The sequence below is a fragment of the Indicator indicator genome, chromosome 4, assembly GCF_027791375.1.
Source record: "Indicator indicator isolate 239-I01 chromosome 4, UM_Iind_1.1, whole genome shotgun sequence".
Lineage (NCBI taxonomy): Eukaryota > Metazoa > Chordata > Aves > Piciformes > Indicatoridae > Indicator > Indicator indicator.
Window position 1 is genome coordinate 9759918 of NC_072013.1, and position 21998 is coordinate 9781915.

At 41.6% G+C, this 21998-nt stretch overlaps 2 protein-coding genes across 2 annotated transcripts; one reads left to right on the forward strand and one right to left on the reverse strand.

The window, feature by feature from the left end:
- Positions 1 to 701: 701 nt before the first annotated feature.
- Positions 702 to 13296, reverse strand: NUSAP1 (nucleolar and spindle associated protein 1). The gene is made up of 12 exons (XM_054400239.1): positions 13204 to 13296; positions 11665 to 11730; positions 10440 to 10631; positions 9245 to 9401; positions 7489 to 7578; positions 6669 to 6781; positions 5889 to 5954; positions 5518 to 5705; positions 3492 to 3664; positions 2394 to 2504; positions 1793 to 1904; positions 702 to 789 (listed from the first exon to the last, which is right to left on the reverse strand). Exons 1-12 carry the CDS (start codon positions 13294 to 13296, stop codon positions 702 to 704), a joined length of 1449 nt encoding a protein of 482 aa, XP_054256214.1.
- Positions 13297 to 13704: 408 nt separating this feature from the next.
- OIP5 (Opa interacting protein 5) lies at positions 13705 to 16678 on the forward strand. The gene is made up of 6 exons (XM_054400240.1): positions 13705 to 13775; positions 13986 to 14146; positions 14377 to 14443; positions 15420 to 15542; positions 16047 to 16128; positions 16523 to 16678. Exons 1-6 carry the CDS (start codon positions 13705 to 13707, stop codon positions 16676 to 16678), a joined length of 660 nt encoding a protein of 219 aa, XP_054256215.1.
- Positions 16679 to 21998: the final 5320 nt, after the last annotated feature.

Consider the following 21998-nt stretch of genomic DNA (forward strand, 5'->3'; position numbering starts at 1 on the left):
AAGTAACAGTAACAGCTTTTGAATCTAAGGTATTGAATATGCCCCAGCACTTCTTGTAAGCATCAGAGATGAAAAGCAGAAGAATTTCATGAGCATCTGTTATTTGCCATAGAAAGGAACAAAACAACTGTTGAAAGCATGCAGTTGGCAATTTATAAAGGCCACTTGTTAAAAATAGGAGATTTTAGAACTATATTATGCTGCAAGCTTTTTGTTTTCTAGAGTGCTTGGAAGTTCCCTACTACCTCATAGGCATGCAATTAGAAATGCTGAGTAATTGCTGCAACTGTTGTCACAAAATGTAAGGACTGAGCTGGAGAAGGGGGCAAGCAGACATCTCCACCTTCTGTAATTTACTAGTGGAACGTTTTGAAGCTTACAATCCAAAGTAAGGTCACAACAGCATTCTGGTGGAAAAAATCTGCAAGGATGCTTCTCAAGCATCTTTTTTCCACTTTCTCCTTTAACTTCTTTTAAATGAAAATATTAATAAGCAGTTCAATAGTTCTAAGCTCCTAAAAGTTCAGACTTCATGTTGCTGAAGATGATTGCCAAAACATTACGTTCAGCTGCATTAGAAGGTCTCATCCAATGCTCTTTGGATTCCACTAGCTAGTAGCAACCTGAACCACACAAAACAGCACAAATATTTACATGGCAGCAACAGTATTTACAGATTTCTTAGATACTTGTTATTCCTCCTAAACCACAGATAGTCCTCTACGGTTGCCAAGAACCTGAGCCTTTTTCTTTTTTCTCTCTTCCTCATGTTTCTCACGCCTTTCTTCCCTAAGAGGGGAAAAGAAGAGAGACCATGTCAAGTTATATTAAATAAGTAGACAGGCAATCAAAGGAATCTGAGGCTGACCAAGGATTAGCATCTATTTAACCAGCAAGCTGTATTTGCTGAGGGCAGAGAACAGGCTACCATTTTGGACTTACAGGTCTAACATCCAAGGCAACATGTCAGTATTCACAGATTCTTCCAAGGTGAAGGCAGATCAGACACTAGCAGTGATAGCTTGCACAGAATGTTAGGGGTTGGAAGAGACCTCTGGATGTCTTTGAAACCAACTCCCTGTCAGAGCAGGACCACAGAATCTAGTGCAGGTCACACAGGAATGCATTTGCATGGGTCTTAAAAGTCTCCAGAGAAGGAGACTCCACAACCTCTCTGTGGAGCCTGTCCCAGTGCTCTGTGACCCTTACAGTATATAAGTTCTTCCCCATGTTGAGGTGGAACCTCCTGTGCTGTAGTTCACATCCATTGCCCCTTGTTCTGTCACAGGGTGCAAGTGAGCAGAGGCTGTCCCTTCCTTCCTGACACTCAGCCCTCAGATATTTATATACATTTATTAGATCCCTCTCAGTCTTCTCCTCCATAGACTAAAAAGCCCCAGGGCTCTCAGCCTTTCCTCATAAGGCAGTGCTCCAGTCCCTTCATCATCCTTGTAGCCCTCTGTTGGACTATCTCAAGTAGATTCCTCTCCCTCTTGAATCAGGGAACCCAGAACTGGATGCAGTATTCCAGGGGGGGATTCACGAGGGCAGATTAGAGGGGGAGGAGAACCTCCCTTAATCTGCTGGACACTTTCCTCGAAGAAAAGTCCATTAGATTCAGAGCTGCCCTTTTTCTTGGCCACCTTAATACCAGAAAGACTACTGAAGGCAAAAATCGCTTTAATATAAAACCTATTCTTTCCAGAACTGCATATTTAAGTCCTAAAAGGACCGAAGTGTCACCGCATTATTCTAAATAAGACTATTCGTAAAGAGGTAGTGAGGTACTAACCTTGTCTGGAGACGTGGCTGTTTGTAATCCTTCTGACGTGAGGACATGTTGCTATTTACAGTCTTGTTCAGGGCAGTGCTTTCTTTACTTTCTCCCCAAGGTTTTAGTCGTCCTAGAAGTTAGGGGCAAAGACCAGGAGATTGCTTTACTAGTTCAGTAATTGTGTGTTTAACCTCTCATTAATTTTTGTACTAGCTAGTGTGTGGGTTTGGCTGGTTGACTTCTAAGATGAAATGCATCTTCAGCTGTATAACCAATTCACCAGCCCATTCCCTACACGAAGTGGCAAGAGGTACTACTCGATAAGTAGCACTAACCAAATCGCTTGCATTTCCTGTACATATATTACTCAGTGGAACACAGGGATGATTATTCTTATATTTATGGGCTTTTGCTCATAAAAATTATTCTTCGATAGGAAGGTTCTTAAAGCATATATAAAGTAGAAATTTAACATCAGGCCACAGATTGTGGTGATCCAGCAGGAAAGGGACATGAAAAGAGACTGGAAGCTTTGCTGCCAAGGTTTGCGTCAATGCCTTACTTAAGAGTAGTTGAGTATAAGGGCCATGACCAACACAAGCAGCACAGATCACAGTACCTTTGTGTGGCTGATAGCGAAGCGGCCTTGAGAGGCTTGCTTTGAGATCAAATGTCTTCTTGGTGCTTGTGGGTTCTGCAGAGTGAGCTGAGAACTTGAAGGGTGTGATAACTACAAAAGACATCAAGATACCACACTTCATTATGGTAGCAGGAGCATCACTGTACCTAGCAAGTTGGAAAGTGCCTGTGCAGACCACTATACAACAATCAAGAAAAAGCCATTAAATGCCATCACCTGCTACCTATAAAGACAGAAATGAGGAAATACAGCACACTTCAAAAGGGGACTTTTCAGGTCTGGAGAGAGAGATCTGTAGAGCATTAGCCCTTTTGCTCAAGTTATGCTGTGCAATAATATATAGCTCCATGCTTTGCTCTAGACCTTCCTAACAGATTGTGTTTCCTAGTCTCTATGCTTATTTGGAATCAAGTGGCTTTTCACATTAAAAGCAGCAGCATTCCTCTGGAACACACCAGCTTCAAATCAGCAGCTCTGTTTTTCTTTCCCCATAAAATCATCAATATTGCCATACAGCAAGACAGGCAACTCCGAGTTGTTGACCTGTGCCAACATAGCTGTGATACATCAATGGTTAGATAGAGCTGTGCTGGTACAGATCATTGGTAATCAGAAGACTTCTGCTCCTTCTTAGAGGTTTAGTTCCTGAGTTAATCAGGGTTGCTGAGGCTGATAATAGGTTGTCCTAAAACACAGCTAGAAGCCTGTGCATGCCAATCACATAAGGAGAAGGAGACCTCCGAGAAGGCAAGCAGGGACTCCTCTTATGGTTCTGCCTGTATCTGTTATAAGAATCTTTTGCTATGTAGCCCTTACTGGTCTAGAAAGTTTTCTCTCCCCTTTTCTGTAGGTATATAGGTACAATGTGTTTAAGTCTTAGAGCTAACCGTTTTAGTCACATGCTGGAAACCCAAGGAAACAAAGAAACTATTGCAGTTTCTAAAGAATCAGTTGGGGATCAGAGGATTAAGTTAAAACCTGGGTCTGTGGGACATCAGGTTACAAAATTTGGTACAATAATTCAATAGGACAAAAATTCTTGATCTGAAAGAGCAAACATTTTATCAGCCACTTTACCCTTTGATTCAGTCTGCTCCTTATTTCTTGCATTTCCCTTGCTGCTTTGCTGATTTATTGTTTTGCAGCTCTTCTGGCTGTCAGGTGTGCAGATCTCCAGGAATGGAGACATCCTAGATGGAGTCTTGGTGAGAGAGCGCTTATGCTCATTATCTTCAGTGGCTTCTGAGAACCTGAAATTAGAAATACAACAACAAAAAATTAAGTCATCTACAGGGAACATCTGGAATGTGACAAAATACAGAAAGCTTTGCATTCTACTTTTCTTACAAGTAGAAACTTTTACTGTGTTCACATCCTATGAATAAATTGCACCAAAAATACCTTTGCTAGAAATTTTCAAGTTACGAGCCATCATCACCAGCAGTTAAGTATTATTAGGAATCTCAAAGAATTGTTTGGAGAGCAAATATATTTGGAAGCAAAAAGCTGGTAGATTTTTCACCCACAGATATGTTTTACTTCAGATTTGGATTTTGTAGTAAAACACATCTTACATGAAGTAACATCACAATCAAAAGCACACTGAGAATAAACTGAAAACCTGAAAGATACACACAGTGAACAAATGTTGAAGAAAGCTGAGTTTTGAAGGCTAGCAGGTTTGTGGATGAAATGGAACTTGCAGGATTCACCTTGGCACATCTTTGGACAAATAGAATGGAAATAAATTCTGCAAGTGTTGTTTTGTTTAATGTCTTGCTAAGTAAGAACAAAGAAAGACTGCAGTGAAGATGAAGAGGTCATCCAACAAGACACCATTTTCATTTGTTGTTTTCTATTGAAATCAAAGGTAGCAGATTGCAATTAGAAACAAAGCCAGCAAGATCCTAAGCTTGACTTTTCAAGGAACCTGTCATCTTGACCCTTGAACTGCTGAATAACTGCATTCAAAAGTTCTATAATCATTTACTAGGAGATACCAGTATTAGAAGTGGCACTGATTTAATCCCACACACTTTATTCAGGGACCAAAAAATCCCAGTACCTCTAGCCTCAGCATGCCAAAGTTGAGAAGTGAAGATTACTCAAAAACTGTCCAGTACCACAACTGAGACCTGAGGTTGACTGGTTACTGTTAGCAGGGGGAAGGACAGGAGTTAAATTACAGAATGTCTACATTTCAGCTTCAGTCACTGTGTAAAGTTTAATACACTAAATAAAGCTGCAATTAGTACAGTAGTTAGAAACCAAAAAAAAAAAGCCAAAACGAAAATAGAGACAAGGACTTTCACTGAAAACCGAATGAAAGGGCATTTACCAGTGGAGTACCATATAGACTGACCTTTTGATTAGTTCTTTTAAAAGGCATAACAAAAATACTTTAGAAAAATCAGTAATAAGCCAATAAAAGTTAGCCATAACAAAAGCTCATGGAATTTCAACATAATAGAGTTAGATTACTGTGTAGGAATAATGAAGCGTGTGGTGTTTTAAAGAGGAAATGAGACTGAATGGCATTGAGCATGAGCTCATTCATTTAGCAATTTCTGATGACTTTCAGCTTGGTTCCCATCTGCTAGAAACAATCTGCTCGTAGTAGTCAAGCACAAAATGAGCCCCTGCTGTGACATCAGAGGGTGATGGTGGAGAAAAGAAAAAGAGTTACCCAAAAAACCCTCAAATGCTGAGTCTATTGTGTGACTTGCCTACAATACTGCATACAGTTCTGGTTAAGTAATCTCAAAGATATATTAAATTCAGATATAAACAGACTATTGGGTTGCCTGCTAAAATGGGAAAATTAACACAGTAAGAGAAGAACAAGTAATTTAGCTTGGTTGGTTGAGCAACACAAGCTGAAAGAGGTGCAGGATTCTTCTACTATCAGACATAAAAATGAAGAATCAAGAAGCAGCAGCACAGTAAGGCTTAAGCCAGGCATTAAGCTGGGCTGAATGCTAACAATCAGTCTCCTTTAGTTCATGTCTGGAGTGGAGAATGTAGTCAGATAACAGTCAGTGTTGATTATTTCATATGTATGATACCACATTGCTCACTGGTAGTGTTGGTTTGTTGTTTGTACCTGACATTCATTTTGGAAGTTGAAAGGACAGAAGGCTGAAACGCCGACTTCCTGGATAAAATACTGCGGCTGGCAGTGTTCGGGTTGCTGCGTGGTGAGCGCCGGATGTTGCTAGGAGTGCAGGTGGTGGAGAATTTGCCCCTTTCTGGATTTGGGCTGAATAAAAATGTTCTGCCACTGCTTTGTTTCTAGGGAAAAGCAAGTCATGAGTTAGCATGCTGCTAAAAATTGATCAGAAAACCAGCTAAGGGGAAGGGAAATATACATGTTGAATCAGAGGCAGGCAGTGTTTCCCTTTTTTTTTTCCCTTTGAATGCATATTTTAAGCATAGATAGTTTAATTATTGTTGAAACAGTCTGAAAACACATACCTTTGGATTGTTCAGTGGAGTGCCTTTTTCTGATGCTCTCAAGTAATTTGATTTTTTGGCCAGTACCTGCCAGAAGTAATTTGTCTTAAGTATACACTGATACAAAGTATGCCACAGAAAAGAGAAAGGTCATGTTCAGGAGTTTTAGTGGTATTGATATGTCCAGTAACAAATCTGTTCATTTATTCATTGATACCTTACTGTTGCTTTTCTAAGGTCTGCCACACCCTGAAGGAGGCCCTATTATAGCAACAGCTTTCACCCATGCAGGCATGAAACACAAGAACTGAGAACGGAGGTCACAGAGCAAAATAAAATGTTTGTTTTAAAGGAGAGTCCTGTGAAATCACTAGGCAATGGTCTGTAAGGCACAAAAGAGGAACTTAATATTGTATTCCAGCTCTGACAAATAACCCATCCCCTTGGTTAAGTTCTGCAGCAGTTCAAAGAGCTGTAAACAAAAGCTCCCGGAAACCCTTCACAGAGTTGTGACAATTATCTTGACTCAAAACTGCTAAGTTGTTGATACTTTATATGCTGTAAATTCTTTGTACACTTCAAACTGTTGATTCTTATACACTGTTGATACATAAAAGCTTACAGAACTATGCAAGTTATTTATATATAACTGGTTCTCTAGCACTGCAGCTGAATTTCACTGATCACAACATTCCACTGCATATACACACGATCAGCGACTTACTGCTCTAAGGAGAGTCTACAGGACTCAGAGGCCCTGGCAATAGTTGAACAGGGATCTCTTCCTGTGTTATCACTTACCTTGACGTCACCAAGGGAATTGCTGCAGTTTTCAATAATTTTTTTTTTCCTCTCAACATAGTCAGCAATAGATTCCATTTTCTTGAAGTGAGCCTCATGCAATTTTTTGAAGTCTACAGAGTTCCAAAAGTGAGAAGAGTCACATATGTGAAAAGCTGCTAGGGAAGTTTGCTACTTGGTAAGAGAATCTTGCAACACCAATCAGTGTGGTCTCAAAGAAAATACACCACATCCCTCTAACTAAAGACTGTCTACACAGGTAATCAAACAGTATGAAACAGAACCTGCTTCACTAGATACAGAGCCAGTTATCTGGTACATGCTCTGGAAAATAACAATCATAGCATTGTCTGCGTTGGAAGGGACCTTTTAAAAATGATGAAGTCCCACCCCAAATTCTGCAGTTAAACAACTATCTTCATTTAAAATCTGGAAGTATTTTATAAAGTGATAAGAATGAGCTATCCACAGCAATACTGCACAAGAGCAGGATTTTTCAAGCGAAAACTAAACAAGCAGGAGTAACAGCACAAGTTCCAGCTTCTTGTTTTGAAAACCACAAATGCAAGTATTACACTCACTTCAGTGTTTGATAAACCCATTCTATAAAATATACACAAATCACTTACAATGAATTCACAAGGTGGAAGATATACCTTAAAATGTAACTATTGTGAATCTCTTTTGTTAGCTTGTGTTTTAAAGAGAGAAAGTTCTCCTCTTCAACCCAAATTTCTGTTTGTACTTGTAAGAAACTAAGTGAACTTTCCCTTCACACCCAGACAGCACACCTATTTCCGGAGATAATAAATTTTCTTACTTGGTGTAGTAGCTTTCAGTCCTGTTTTCCCAGACCTAGATGCACGGCCTACATATAAAGGGATCTTTCCTCTCGCAGGACGAGCATTGCCTGGTACAGTAAGATTAGACAAAATCATTAGAACTCCTGGAAAACACTTGAACGTCATTACAACCTTTTAAAAAGTATTTTTCCTAGCACGCACCTTTCCAGATTGGGCTTGGGTTTTAAGAAATTAAAACATCAGCTGGAATAGACAGGTGCCAAGCCTCCCCAAAGCCATTTGAATGGCATGTCAGTAAGAGCATCTCAACAAAATACAAGCTCAGCAGAAATCCTGCAGCCATACCAGGTTATTATCTTCCAATAGGAACATATTTTACAGCTAACAAGAGAACTGTCCTTGTGGTAAGCAAAACCAACTTTTAAACTCACAGGTCTTGATCTGTTGCATAAGACAGTGGTTTTTAAATGTTGATAACAATGGAGAAATACCATTTAGGCAGCTTTTCTGCCACTGATTTATTATAGTGCAGAGTCTGAGTTCTTTTTGTCATCTCTGCTCACAGGCATAACATTAAGGTCATGTTCATATTTTAGTGATTAATTTCAAGAATAATAATAAAAACCCCACAACAGGTAAAGGCTTCACACTAAATTCACTATTTCCTTAACAAAAGCAAACATCTGTGTTTCTATTAATTCGCATCTCCTTTAAAGTGAACTTGAATAACCTCAGTGAATGAAAAGAAATCCTCACTGGAAGTAAAGGAGGGGTTGTTGAAAAAAAATTGCTGAAAAAAAATCAGCTTTTCAGCACTAAATGCAGACAGCGTTTCTCTGCCACACAGCTCTGAAATTACAGAAATAAAACCCCACAATACAGAAAGCAGTATGAATACTTCTAATTACAGCTACAGGAAGAGATGAGTACTGCGACAACTGTCAGGATGACTTCTGTCACAGCCAAAGCATCCTCTACATATTCTATTGCTTCCACTTTTAAAATGAATTTAACTGAAAATACTCATTTTCTAAATTATTTTCAAAATTATAGATGGCCTCCAGTAAGAACATCCTGGTTGGTTCTACAGAATACCCATAACACAGCTCAAGGACTACATATGCTTAGTCTACCAGGAGCAAGTAATGATGTGCATCTTATTGGACAGACCCACAATATCAATAAACTATCAGATTGGGCAGACACTCAATTCTTCATGTCAGCTGCATGCACTAAGGAGTGGAAGAGAAATGAGTTCAGATTTTCAGCAGCATCATGTTTGAAGGTCTTAAAAAGCCACCAGACTGAAAACCGATCCACTGTAATACATTCAGACATCACTAGGCTGTTTAAACAAACTGTAAAGGATTTTGTCCTTTCTTACTCATTTTACTCTGGTGAAGAAAATGACAAAACCTGTTCATCTGTAGGAAAAGAAAGGTGAAGCTTGAGGAAGGAAGCTCTCCCCATTTCTTGCCACTTTTTAAAGAAGCTGAATAGCATCTCAGGGGTATTCCAAAAGGCAGCGGTCCTAAACAAGGTGCATGACTCAAAATACCCTCAGACTTCCAAGAATTCTTTCACTAAAAAACATCAGGTCCAGAGTTCTAAAGTAAAAAGCAGCACAGAGTTGCTTTTTCCTGGTGTCCCCAAATAAGTTACTGATCACTAGACAGGCCATAAAAATCTTTGTGGACACAATGAAATAACCAAAAGGTGCATTTTCAGTAGTACATACTACTAAACTTACTTATTTTGGAGTTTTCTACTTACACTCATTTTCACCACCTTTAGTGGAAGTCTTCTCTGGTTGTTCTTGCTGACCAGTACCCATCCCTGGGTTCTCAACAGCTCTCTTTTTAGTTACTGGTTCCTCATTTTGTCTCTTTTCTTGCTCAGGCACTTCATTTTCTTTCATTTCAGAACACTTCTGCAGTTCAAACATGCTTCATTGAAACAATTGGATTGCAACTGGGTATAAAGAAAGGCCACTGTGCTGAGGACAGCCACCCACTGGAGGAGGTCACCCAGGGAGGATGTGTAGCCTCCATCCTTTGAAGTTTTCAGTATCTGATTAGATAAATACTTAAGTGCTGTGGTCTAATCTCAGGGTTTACTCTGCTTTGACTGAGCAGGAGATTTTTCTCAAGTCCAGCCTGAATTAACCTGTGAAATGCTTAACCTATTATTTCACAAACAGATCTGTATTAGAAAGCTTTTACTTGCACAGCTGTAACATTTCAATGTAAAATTACCTTCATCGACAAAAGTTAATTATTTGCAAGTGAAAAAACTCACTGGTTGTTACTTTTTACCATTGTAGCTGTGCTTACACTAACAAACACTCATCATGGGTACAAGTCTTTTACATAGTCCTTAGCTCACCCACTACTTGCATGTAATTCTAAAGAAAAATATTTCTGCCCCATCTCACCTTGAAACGCTCCCCACCCCCCAGTCATACAACCCACCAATAAATAACCCACAGAGAAGTGTGGGAATTAAGAAATTGTCAGGTTTAGGCAACCACCCAATTTCTGGATTTTTTTTTCAATATAGAAGGGAAAACAGCCTTATTCTAGATAAATTCTGCAACCAGTGTAATACTGAAAGTACTATAATTAATTTCTGAAAGCCTTCTTACATTCAGATAGGGTTTGGAATGTTCTATTCCTTAAAGGAATTTATTTCCTTGAAGTAATGACTAGCAAATGATCTTTGTTCATTATGGAATACTCAAGACAGACAAAACTCAGTGCTACAAAGTACAGAAGACTGCTACCACAATGTTTGCATATAAAATTCTTACACAGACACACATTAAAAATGTGTGCCACCTGCTAAATGGTGGTAGAAACAGAAAGAAAAACCACAACAAAAAAACACAACACCAACAACCAAGGGTGTTTAAGTTATGCTTGGGGGAAGATAAGGCAGGCAGCACGCAAAACCAAACCATGTAAATCACCTCTTGGTCATCAGAAAGCCCTGTGTTTTCTTCATTGCTGTTTGTTTCATCGTTACAGTTCCTCTTCTTTCTGGTTGTTTTCTTTTCTTTACCACGTCTTTTCGTAATAAAAGACACTGAATCGGGCATAATTTCCTCCTGATTGCCCAGTTCATCTAATTCATTTGAAGCAGGTGCACTTTTCTCAGAGTCCTGAAGCAGAAAAACACTATAATGTGGAACATATCTGACACAAGCATAAATCAAATGCTCCAAAGAGACAGTCTCAATTTTATCACCGGAAAAGAAGTGTTCCAGACAGATGAAAACCAGTAGCCTGTAATTAGTAGCACAGTAATCAAGAAACTGGCAATATTTAGATCTCCCTGAACATCAAAGCTCATTGTCTGAAGACTTCAAAAAGATGTCTTACTGTTGTCTCATTATATGGCATTTCAGTATGATTATAAAAAGCTGAATATGTTGCATTTGGTGATGCTGTGCTCCTCCCAGAGTTGTACATTTCTGTGGAATACCCTTGCCAAGCAATCACAGCCTCTGCCCTTCTCGTTAAGAATAAACTGGCAAGGATTACATCAGTTCCTCAAACGTTGAGAGATTTTAAAGGGATAAATATTTTAGAGAAAGTAGATACCAATTTACGTCTTATCAAACCCACAAAAAACCTTGTCATATCCAGCAGAATAACTCATCTTACTGAAAAGTTATTAAAACAGGTTAAGAAAACAATACATGAAGAGAAGAACACAGGAAATATCACAATTGTATCACTATCTTTATAGTGCCAGCAAAGCGTAGACTCAAAATGCTTGTTGACAAGTATCTAGTCCTTTTCATCCAGGCATGCAAAATGGTTAAACCAGACATATTTGGTACTGACTAGCATCTAGAGATAAACAAGTAAGCATGAAACATGTGTTCAGTGGAAACTAAATGTTATTTAGTGTTTGTAGAGAAAAAATTTCAGCTGGTGCTGAAAAACTCATTGTTAACTTAGGCAGCTGAAAGGAAACCAGCTTTAGGTCATAGAGGCCACTTCAAAGCTAATACCAGCACATCTGTTTCTATCAGTACCTGAGTGCACTAAAGGAGCTATTAAGAAAAACAGTCATGTTAGAGTTCCTGTCGTGGTGAAGAAAAACCTTCAGCACATGCCCTGCTCTACCAGTAACAAAGTCTTCTCTCTCTCTCTCTCCAAAAGAATGGCTGATTTATCTTCTATTACCATATGTTCCTTCTCTTGTTTTGTTCCATTTAAGTGCTCCTTCAGTGCTTTCAACAATTTGTCTGCCTGGAAAGAAATCAAAACAATACGTAAGCCAAATATTGCAGTACGTCTTCAAACAAAAAAACATGCGCAAATCCAACTGGTGTCCTATAAATTGATCCAACAAGCAAGCTGAACACTTCCTACATCCAAAGGAATAAGGCATGCCTACAGCCTCAGCCAAATCAGAGAAAGTGCTTAAGGCTGCAAATAAACAAGCAGCATACTCTTCACAGAGGCACAAATTTCCCCAATTGGATTTCCTCTGATCTATTTTCTAGTGAGTTTAATTGTTCAGTAGTAGGCTGGGTTTAGCAGCCCTGCAGAGCTGAACATAACTAAAAAGGTATCAAATTTCTGCAGTCACTTCTGTCATGCATATAAGCAAAGCATTCTTCTCACCCCTTGCATATATTCAATGGGAATAGCAATAAAAAAACCAACAAAACTACATCTCTGACATTTTAGGCTATTAAAGACTTAAATACTTACTTGAGAAGGTCAGCATAAAATCAAACCTGAACTAGGAATTTAAGCACCAAATGATCCTGAACTAAAAGCCCAAGCAGAAGCCTTAGGCCTGTCAGGACAACGAGCTCCTTTGTCCACTAAAGTCGTGGATCTTCTTTCTTTGAAGGCTTTATGCCTTCTCTCCTTGGCAGCACAGCAGCCCGACTGACTTACAGACAGTGCCTGCCAGGAGACATCAAGCCACGGCCATAAATCCATGGCTCCAGGTTAAAGAGCTCGGTGCGTGCTTCAATTTCACCTTCTTAACCACCGCTAGTGAACAAACACATGCACCCTCGTTCCTTCTTGAAGGCACCCAATCATCACTATCCTTCCGACTCATAAAAACCCCAAAACTAGCCGCACTGGGGGGAGGACGGGACACAGCGCGGTAACGCGTTGCGGACGCACCCGGAGCCAGGCCGGAGGCGAGCAGCCGGGACCTCCCCGGGGCAGGCTGCCGCCTCCGCTGTGCTCAGCAGCAAGCTAAACCTCCCCGGCCCCTGGGGACCAGAGGACCGCAGTCGCAGTCCTGTCCTTCTCGATGCCCCCAGAAATACGGGCCCCTGCACGACCAGCGTTCGCTTTGAGCCCGTGCCCGTTACGAAGGAACGTGGTACAGCGCCTCGTATTACAGGCGGAGCTAACGACTGGGACACATCGTCCCGATCGAAGGGGCGCTCCAGCCCAAAGACACCGCAGCCGACCCACGCCGCGTTCCTGCGAACACCGCCTCCAACCGCAGGAAAGGACGGGCGCTCAAAGTTCCGCCAGCGGCAGTTACCAAAACGGGGACTCCCGCAGAGACGTACGGCGCTCAGCTCTCCTAAGTTCACAGTCGGGCAGAGGCAGAACCCCAGAGCCAGGGCCGCTCTCTGGAGAGCTGGCGAGCAGGAACCCGGAGCTTTCCTCCACCCGTCCCTCTCTTCCACCCACCCGTCCCAGGGTGCTGCTTCCTCCGAGCCGCAGTAGCCACCCCAGTCTCACCCGGAGGTTGGCCTTCAAGCCGGCTGACTTCGCAATCTGTTGGAGCTCCACATATTTGAGGGAGTCGAGCTCCTGGAGCGAAGGGAGTGCCATGGCGCCAGCACCGACTCACCGCCACCCAACCGCCAAGCTTCGAATTTCGCGCTCAACCAACGCGGCTCGCCTCGCTCCCGCCCCGCCGTTCAAACTCGCCCGCAGCGCCACGCCATTGGCTAGGCGAGGCAAAGGGGTCGAACCAAAGGGCACAGAAACCACCAATGGCGGCACGAATATCGAGGGGTGTTTTTTTTTCAAACATGATAGGCCCTCCTGGAGAGGGACAGTCCCCACCTCTCCTGCTTGATTGGGAGACGGAAGGGCTCGGTGCAGCCCACTTCCCAATAGACTCGGGCGACGAGGATTGATGTGTCCAACACCCAATGGTAACGCAAACGTCTGAAGCGCGCTCCAATTGCGAGGCTGGGCAGGCGGGCGCGGCACTCGAACGCTGGGCGGGAGAACATGGCGGTGCGCAGGCAGCTACGGGAGTTCTTCCAGGATCCGCAGATTGATGGGGTCATTACTGTGGAGCGGCTGCTGCCCTCCAGCGCTGCCACAGAGGTCCCAAAGCCGTCGTCTCCCGACGCTGCCACAGAGGTCCCAAAGCCGTCGTCTCCCGACGCTGCCACAGAGGTCCCAAAGCCGTCGTGTCCCGACGCTGCCACACAGTTCCCAAAGCCGTCGTGTCCCGACGCTGCCGCACGGGTCCCAAAGCCGTCTGCTGCTGCTGCTACAGGAGTCTCGCCAAAGTCGTGCTCTCCGATGCCATCCTTGCCCCCACGGCGGCGGGCTCCGCTGCCAGAGGACTGCGCCGTGTTTCAGTGCCGCGGCTGCCGGGCCGTGCTGGGGGACTCGCTGCATTTGTGCGCGCAGGAACGCCAGCTCGACGTTCTCGTCTGCTTCAGTCAGTGTCCGCCCTAAGGCCAGGGGAAGGGGCTGGCCCCGCGGGAAGGGAGGGTTCCGTGTCTGTGCTGTCCGCCCCGGGAAGACGACGTTCCCGCAGCACGGGAGGGTCTCGGCTGAGCTTCGTGTTGAGTGCCCTGAGGTCGTGGGGTGGGAGGGCATGGCGGAAGCGGCCGGAGTCGGTTTGGTCCAGGGGGAGCTCGTCTTCAGCGGCTCTCTCTTTCTCCTCAGAAGTCACAAACGAAGTGACCTGTGAGGATTCGCTCATGATCGGCCTCGAGGGAGCCTTCCTGGGATGGTGCGTAGCTCGCCTGGGTCTTGGTTTTGGCAGGGGGCCTGCCGGGCATAGTCACCACGGTAAATTGCGTGGGCAGAAACGTGCTCCGGCAAAGCTGGGAGCCGGGAGCTTCTCGGTCCTGTGCCCTGGGGTTTCTTCTGGGCTTTGCAAATTCCGGAGTGCTTATGCTATCCGTGCTTCATCAGTTGGGATGGAGAAACCTTTTGTAGGGTATATATCTTTAGTTTTTGTCAGAGTTTTGCTGCTCTAACATTTGTTGGTGGAGAGGAACATTGGAGTGATGCAGTACAAGACAGTCTAGCCATTAGGTGTCTTCTGCTCCTTCCCGAAAAAGGTCTGTTACCTAAATTAAGGAAGCATCTTCAATTGAGGCTTTTGTTTGGTTTTTTTATACTAAAAATGAGTAACTTCTGTCACTTTATAAACTTACAGTTAGCAACAGGTTTTGTAATTCTAGTATTCGTCTGATATGAAGGATGTATTACCTGCAAACTTACAGAACTAGTTGTTTAAATGGTGTTTAAAGGTCATTTTACGAACGATAAGGGCTGGGAACTTTTAACTCTTTAAGATTCGAGCTTTTTTTGCCGTTTTGTTTTGGTTTTCGTTTCCCCTCTCTTTACCTGAGGCAATAATCTGTTTTATCAGCAGGAAATCCTACATCTATGACCAGGCACAGACATCGTTTCACTGGTTAAATCAAGCCTAAACCACTGTGTGATAATGAGATGTGCATTTCCTAACTTAACTGCAGCTTCACTTATTGCAGAGACTATTTCTTGCACACCATGCACAACTCTTTGGTGTTCACCTTCTCTTTGTTTTGAATCATTGCTTTAAGGAGAAAGCACAATTACACTTTATTTCGTTTTGCTGTCCTGACAGTACTGAAGATTTGATGTCCTCTGACAAGTATGCGGTATGCATTGCTTTTTAAGCCTTCTGCTTAACGATAATTTTCCCTTTCTCTTTTCAGTGCTTACTACTCACTGTCCTGTCAGTCATGTGGTTCCGTAGTGGGCTTCGTTCTTTATTCTACTGCCAGACACCTAGCCTGTCTGCGAGGCTTCTTCTGTTTGTTCAAGGACAGCATCCTCTGGTGAGCACACTGTAGTCTTATGGTCAGTGACTTGAGGGGAATTTTTAACAGGGTTATGACAGGGTGTACAGCAAACGTACAGCTAATAGAAGTGACTTTCCCTCTGACTGTGTGCCTTGGAGCAGGATCTTAACAGCCTCTGTGTTTAAATGGTTTGTGTTGGTGTGACTCCGTTTGATTGGCATTGAACTTCCTGGGTGTCCTCACATAATGTCAAGGTTTAAATTTAGTTCCTTGCAATACTGAAACATTCAGTCCCAGGTTTGCTTTAGCAAATGTTGAGGTGTCAAAGTAGTTCCATCATATATGAGGACCTGACTAAATTACTTGTAGCTGGTTATGAGAAACTAATAACTTCAAAGTAAACCCACTGTTGTGTTTTTAGTATTTTCATAATATATTGACTGCTTTTGACAACAACTTTAAATCAACTTTAAATAATTGGTCCAAACAATGCAATTGTGTGGTTTTTAACTGTTTTCCCTTTCCCTTTTTGTTTTCCAGTTACCTCTTAAAGAAACAAATTGTAGTAGAAGCGACGAAGATGAATTTTCCTCCTGTGAGCTTAATGGGAAAACTGCAGGAAGTAAGGTTACTACGTTAATTTGCATGGGAAATATTTTTTTAAATGCTGGTATCTTTTATATTAGTCCAAAAATATTGATTTTTTTTTTTAAGTGCATAAGATGGAGAAAATATTGACTTACAATACAACAACTGACTTAAATGTGTGAGATAGGCAAGATTTTCCAGAATCACTTATTTGTAAAACATATCCAGTTCTAGACAATTTTCTGGCAAAAGTTATCCTTCTATCTCTACACTTAGAAAAGACAAAAACAAGAATCATTTAGACAGGCTTAGCCTAAGCATCAGTGCTTGGTCTGCCTCTATAAGTGGGGTGCCGATCATTCAAAGGTCCAGTGTCAGGACATTTTTCTCTAGTTATAATACACTTTTTTTTTTTCCCTTTCCTGTAGTTGAAAGAAAAGCTTGTGGATGTCCATGCTCGCATAGAAGTGCTAATGAAGAAGATGGAAGAACTAGAACAAAAGTATAATGTGGCAGAAAGGCAAAGCTCTACATCAGAAGCAACTGGTCTACCACCAGGATATGCAATAGTCAGGGTGAATTAGTAGTATGTCATTTCCAAGAACTACTAGAATTGTTTCTGCATCTTTCCTGACTTTGTTCCTATGACGAAAAAAAGCACAATGCACCAGATAGTGTTGTCACTTTATCTGTGCATGGAAAGAACCAATGTGGAAGTGCATCCCTTCAGTCTAAGGAACATCTGAAAATCTGATATACTGAAGTTATGCTTGGAAAAATGAAGAGCTTGCCATGTAGCACATGGCTTGCTGAGACAGTGTAGCTGACATTCTTTCTAATGACTTCAGGGGGAAAGCCAGCCTTTGAAATGATGGAATCAGGTTTCTGGAAGGATACAAAACATACTAAAAAGATTATGTTCAAGAGCAGCTATTACATACTGAACGTTCTTACAGAGATCTAAAGTTCTTGTCCTGCCTTTTCATATAGATCTATATAGTAGTCACATCAGCTACCTGTTGATCAAGTGCCTTGTTAGCTCCATCTGGGCCTAAGCTCATCTTGAACAAGCATCTCCTCAGTTCAGGGAAATGCCTTCCATTGTGTAATTTCACCATTGTGTTACTTCTTAAGTAGCAGCACTTTCATTGTTGCATCAGCCAAAGAAACACGATTGGTAATGGGACTGCTCCCTTTTGCCCCTTCCTTCTGGTTTCTGCATTGAGAGATTCTTTGCTCTGTGCTTTACATCTGAACTGTGTATAACTGTGCACTCTTGTCTTGCTCCACTGTCAAAGTGGCCATCCCTGGAAAGAAAGCTGTCAGTTACAGTTTTATATATTATACTTAAAGTTGTAAAGAATAAACTTTTAAACTAAAAAAAAAAAAAAAAAAAAGGCATAAGTTCAGAAATATAGATTGTATAGACCACAGGTAGTACCGTGGGAGTTACAAGCCCATTTCTTTTCCTTTGATTATGCTTGCTGACAAACTCCCTCAGGTTATCTTGCCTAGGACCTGATTCCTCCTGAAGCATTATGTGAATGGTTCCTCACAGTGCATTATTTAGCATGACTCTAAACAAATAATGAGGACATGCTAAATAATAGCTGGTAAAATTTTAAACTATGCTTCTGTAATCTTTGGAACTGGGAAGACCTCTGTTCTGTTGGGTCAAGGTGTGGTCCTCCATGTCTATTGGTCAGATGATCTGTTTCCTTGGCACTGACCGTCACCTGATGAACCTGCTGACACCTGCTGACACCTGCAGCAATACAGTGTTAAGTAAATTTTGTTTTAAGCAGCAAGCCACAAAAATAAGTTCATTATCTTCAGTGATTTAAAATGAGCATGTACCGAGATAACAGCTCAAACCTATGGAAGCATTTAAGTGATGCTTATAAACTTCTAGTCCTGAATGATTCAGTGTTGGATCCCACAGCCTCTCCCAGATTGCAATTCCTCTTAATCCACAAGTGACCAGTGAATATTCCTTTCTCATTCCAGCGTGGAACCTCATCATCTCTAGCTAGACATCTGGAGAGATGCGTTGTAGCTTTAAGTGCAGCCAGGGCTGCTCTGGCCTAGGAGGGACAGATTCTCAATACCAACCATGTAGAAAGCAAGTCTCAAGATTAGGCCTTCTTATGTTAGCTAACCAGCAGCTGTCTTTGGTATCTAAAGACAAAAACTACAAAATTAAGCAAATTAAAGTAATTAAACAGGCTACAGAAATAACAGTCATACTATGAGACTTCTATAAGCTAACAAAAGGGTTAGCAATTCCTGACAGGTTTTGGAACTCAGGGTTGGGAGCCATGGCTTCTTCAGCACAATCCTCACATGGGATGACACCATGCTGCTGGGTTGCAGCACTTTCCAAAACTGCTTTCAGCAGCAACTGCAAGGAAAGTTGTGCCTCCCTGCAGGCAGGTTGTGACACATCAACCACAGAGCTTTTCACAATAAACAATCCATATATAAGAGACAGTTTTCTGAAGGGCTTGGTACTTTCAGGCAATTTGTACTAACAACAGCTTCCTGCTACCATCTAAAAGAATCCTTGAAGCTTTTACCTGCTAAGTTGCGCATCTTACTGTGAGTGGAGTAACAATTTCTCTTTAGTTGCCTTCCAAGAAGTCAGAGGCTCTTGTGCCTGAAGTCTGAGGGAACAGCTGGACCCAAAGCAGCTATCCAGCATGGGTGAGTTTAGCTCCAAGTGTTAAGTTTTGACAAAGGTACAGCAGGTACAAACACATCTCAGAAGTGGAGTGTAAGGTGCAGTAAGTTGGTGAAGTTGTCTTCTGAACAAATGACACATCCAGGGTTAGTGCATTCTCAGCCTGTGCTGCTTTATTGCTAAAAAAATTTGTATACAGGTGCAGAGTTTCCAAGTTCATTTTTAAACAGTTCCTCTTTACAGTGTCAAAAGAATAAAATCTTATCTTGAAATCCTCAAAGATGCATAGATATAAAAGCAAGCTGCCTTTTGGAAAAAAAAACATCAAATTTGCAGGGAGACATTCTTTCATTGTTACCATGTAAAATGTGTGCAATGGGAGTACATAGTTGTAGTGACACCAGTAATTTCCTCCACTAATCCATGTGAGCATGCTGTCAGAAGTTTAGTACAAGTAATTTCTAGCCTGTTTTTTACATACTAAGGTAATTTTTAAGGACCTATAGCTAATATTTCTCCTTTGCTTTTATACTTTTCAAAAGGAGGATATCTTCACTGACATCTTAAAGAAGCTTATTGCCCAGGTGTTATATTGAAGGGAATAAGCACTAACAAAGGACACAACTGCTTACTCATCACACAGAAGAAAATATATTTAACAGGGTTTAAAACCATGCAAAATCTTCTAAATACTCACTAAGAATTGGGTGACCATGGTTAGCTGCTGGGCTAAACTTGTTCTACAAATTCCCTTTTTGCTTGAAGAACTGTGTTGGTACAAAGAATTTCTGATTTCATAAAATAGTTGTTTTCTCTTCCAACATTCCTACCTTCATTTGGCAATACTTGTGTAGCTAGAAGGAACATTCATGAGAAAGACACAACCCCCAATTCTAAACCCAAATCACAGTGCTTTATGGAAGGTTGGCTATGAAGTACGAACAGGAGTTAACTTGACACACAATTTCTTCCTCCAAGACGTTTCTCCTCTTTCTACTTAAAGAAAAAGGGACTGAGCCTCTGTACATGGAGAAGTGTTCTGCACAAGTTAAGCCCACCTACAAAATGAAGCTAAGCTAGAAGTATGTAACTCTGCAGTAACAAGCTAGTATTCTACACGTTTAAATGAGTTTCAACTTGGAGAACTATTAGTGATGTAGGCTATGCCCCATGGTCTATGGTACCTGCAAACTGCCAGCAGAAAATCACTGCATTGTCCACTACAAGACCTGGGAAATATTACACAGAACACGCTAAAAGTTTACAGAAAGATGGCACCCAAATTCCCTTTTATGTACTAAGTGAAGGAAAAAGAAAACAAAACCACAAAACAATAAAGTATTGCAACCTGTGTTGCAGAAGATAACGACCGTCAGTGATCAAATCTCATTTTCTGCTTTTAAAAAATCTCTTTAAAGAACTTAAAAAATATACAAGATTACCAGTATTTTCAGGTTCATTCCTGCAGGTGCCATTATTGCTGGCTGGTACCAGTATGCTTCAGTACATCTGCCTATGTGGCTAAGAGAGTTACCTGAAAATACTGTCTAGTAAAAAGCTATTCAACACCTGAAATATATGTAACTGTGCTTATTAATTTAAGTCTTCTCCTAATAATTTCTCTCACCACACCCAAGTTTATTTTATTACCTATTGTCTAGCAAATACTACACTCGAGTCTGTGTGTTCCGTTATTGTAAGTTTTTGTGTTTTTTGGTGGGTTGATTTTTGTCCACCAGTTGCTCCCCCCTGCACCTTGTAAGAAACTCTGCACCCTTTTCCTTGCTACAGCTGCAGCAGGTGAGAAACCTCGTCTCGCCCCTAAACATGCTTAGTTCATGCCCTGTTTTTTTTCACATGCTCAGGGCACTAATATGAACCAGACAAGAGGTTTATAAAGGCGAGTTCTGCTGATCCCAGTTCCTGATTTACAGTTTTGGTGCCATGCTTCTGTCCCTATCTGTACATTCTGCCCCTTTCTCTACAGAGGCAGCACATTCTCTAAAAAACCAAAATTTGAGAATCAAAGCAGGAAGTTCAAGCTATTGGTATATTAATTACTATTGCTTCGTTATGTATAGATGCATATCTCAATTTACTGGTAATAACTACGTCACACTAGACATTTTGAATCATGCATAATTAGAATACTAACTCTAAGATTTGGTTTGTGGGCCTGTGCAGCTTTCCTTCGGTTTCTCCATGCAGTTCTTCATGCCCAAGGCATTACAAAACTAGCCACCTTTGACCTGCAAACACTCATTTGGAGGGGAAGTGGAGAGAAGCAGACAGGATTTACACAGGACACACTAAACAGTAAGCTGTAACAGTAAGTTACCTTCTTACTGTGGATGTTGTAAACCTTGGGGAATCTGCCTGTATTACAACCTCATACATGGTCTCAGAGACAGAAACATGCTCTGCTTGCATCCTCAACACAGACACTTTCTCTGAAACTCAGGAGTAAGCATAGAGCAGACTGAAAGAAGACAGACATCAGAATCCATGGTTAATGTTCTGCCAAACGAGACACCCTGGTTCAACTGCTGGCTTGTGTGCCAGGCAAAGCACTACCGGGGCAAAATGCCAAAACCTTCAACAAAAGAAATCAATGGAGTCTAATCTGAACTGCCCTTATGCAGTTCTGTACCTGAACAGCAAGCTGGATTATTAGTTTTGGAGGAAGACCAGTTTCCTAGGGATGCAGGAAGCAGTTATTTCTAACATGAGTTATCCATCAAAAACTGTTCTTCCATATTTTTCCCTTCTCTGCCCAAGAAAGCACTCTACCAGCTCTTGACAATATAATCCTTGTGTAAAGTGTCAGAGCCCCAACGCTCGGTACAATTTCTTCTCACTCACTCTCTTTGCAAGACTTTTTGTCCTAAATTTGACAATTTGCTTAAGGTGCAGTTCCCAAAGATGTAATTTCCAACACAAGTACTGGCCAGACCTTCCACAGCAGTGCTTTTCAGCATGGGAACAGCACTGCCAACGGAGGAAGGTCAGTACCAGTCACTACACTTTCTACCCCACATGGAAATGCAGTAGCATCTAACACCTCCACCTAGATTTAGAAGCAGTGAAGTCAAGGGGTTTGAAGCAAAATTATGCCACAGTACATGAGCTGAAAGGCAAAGGGATTCCTTTTATTACTGTGAATAGCAATTTCTAGTCTAGTAGCCCACAGAATACAGGTAATTGTAAGAAGCCTAAAATGGGAA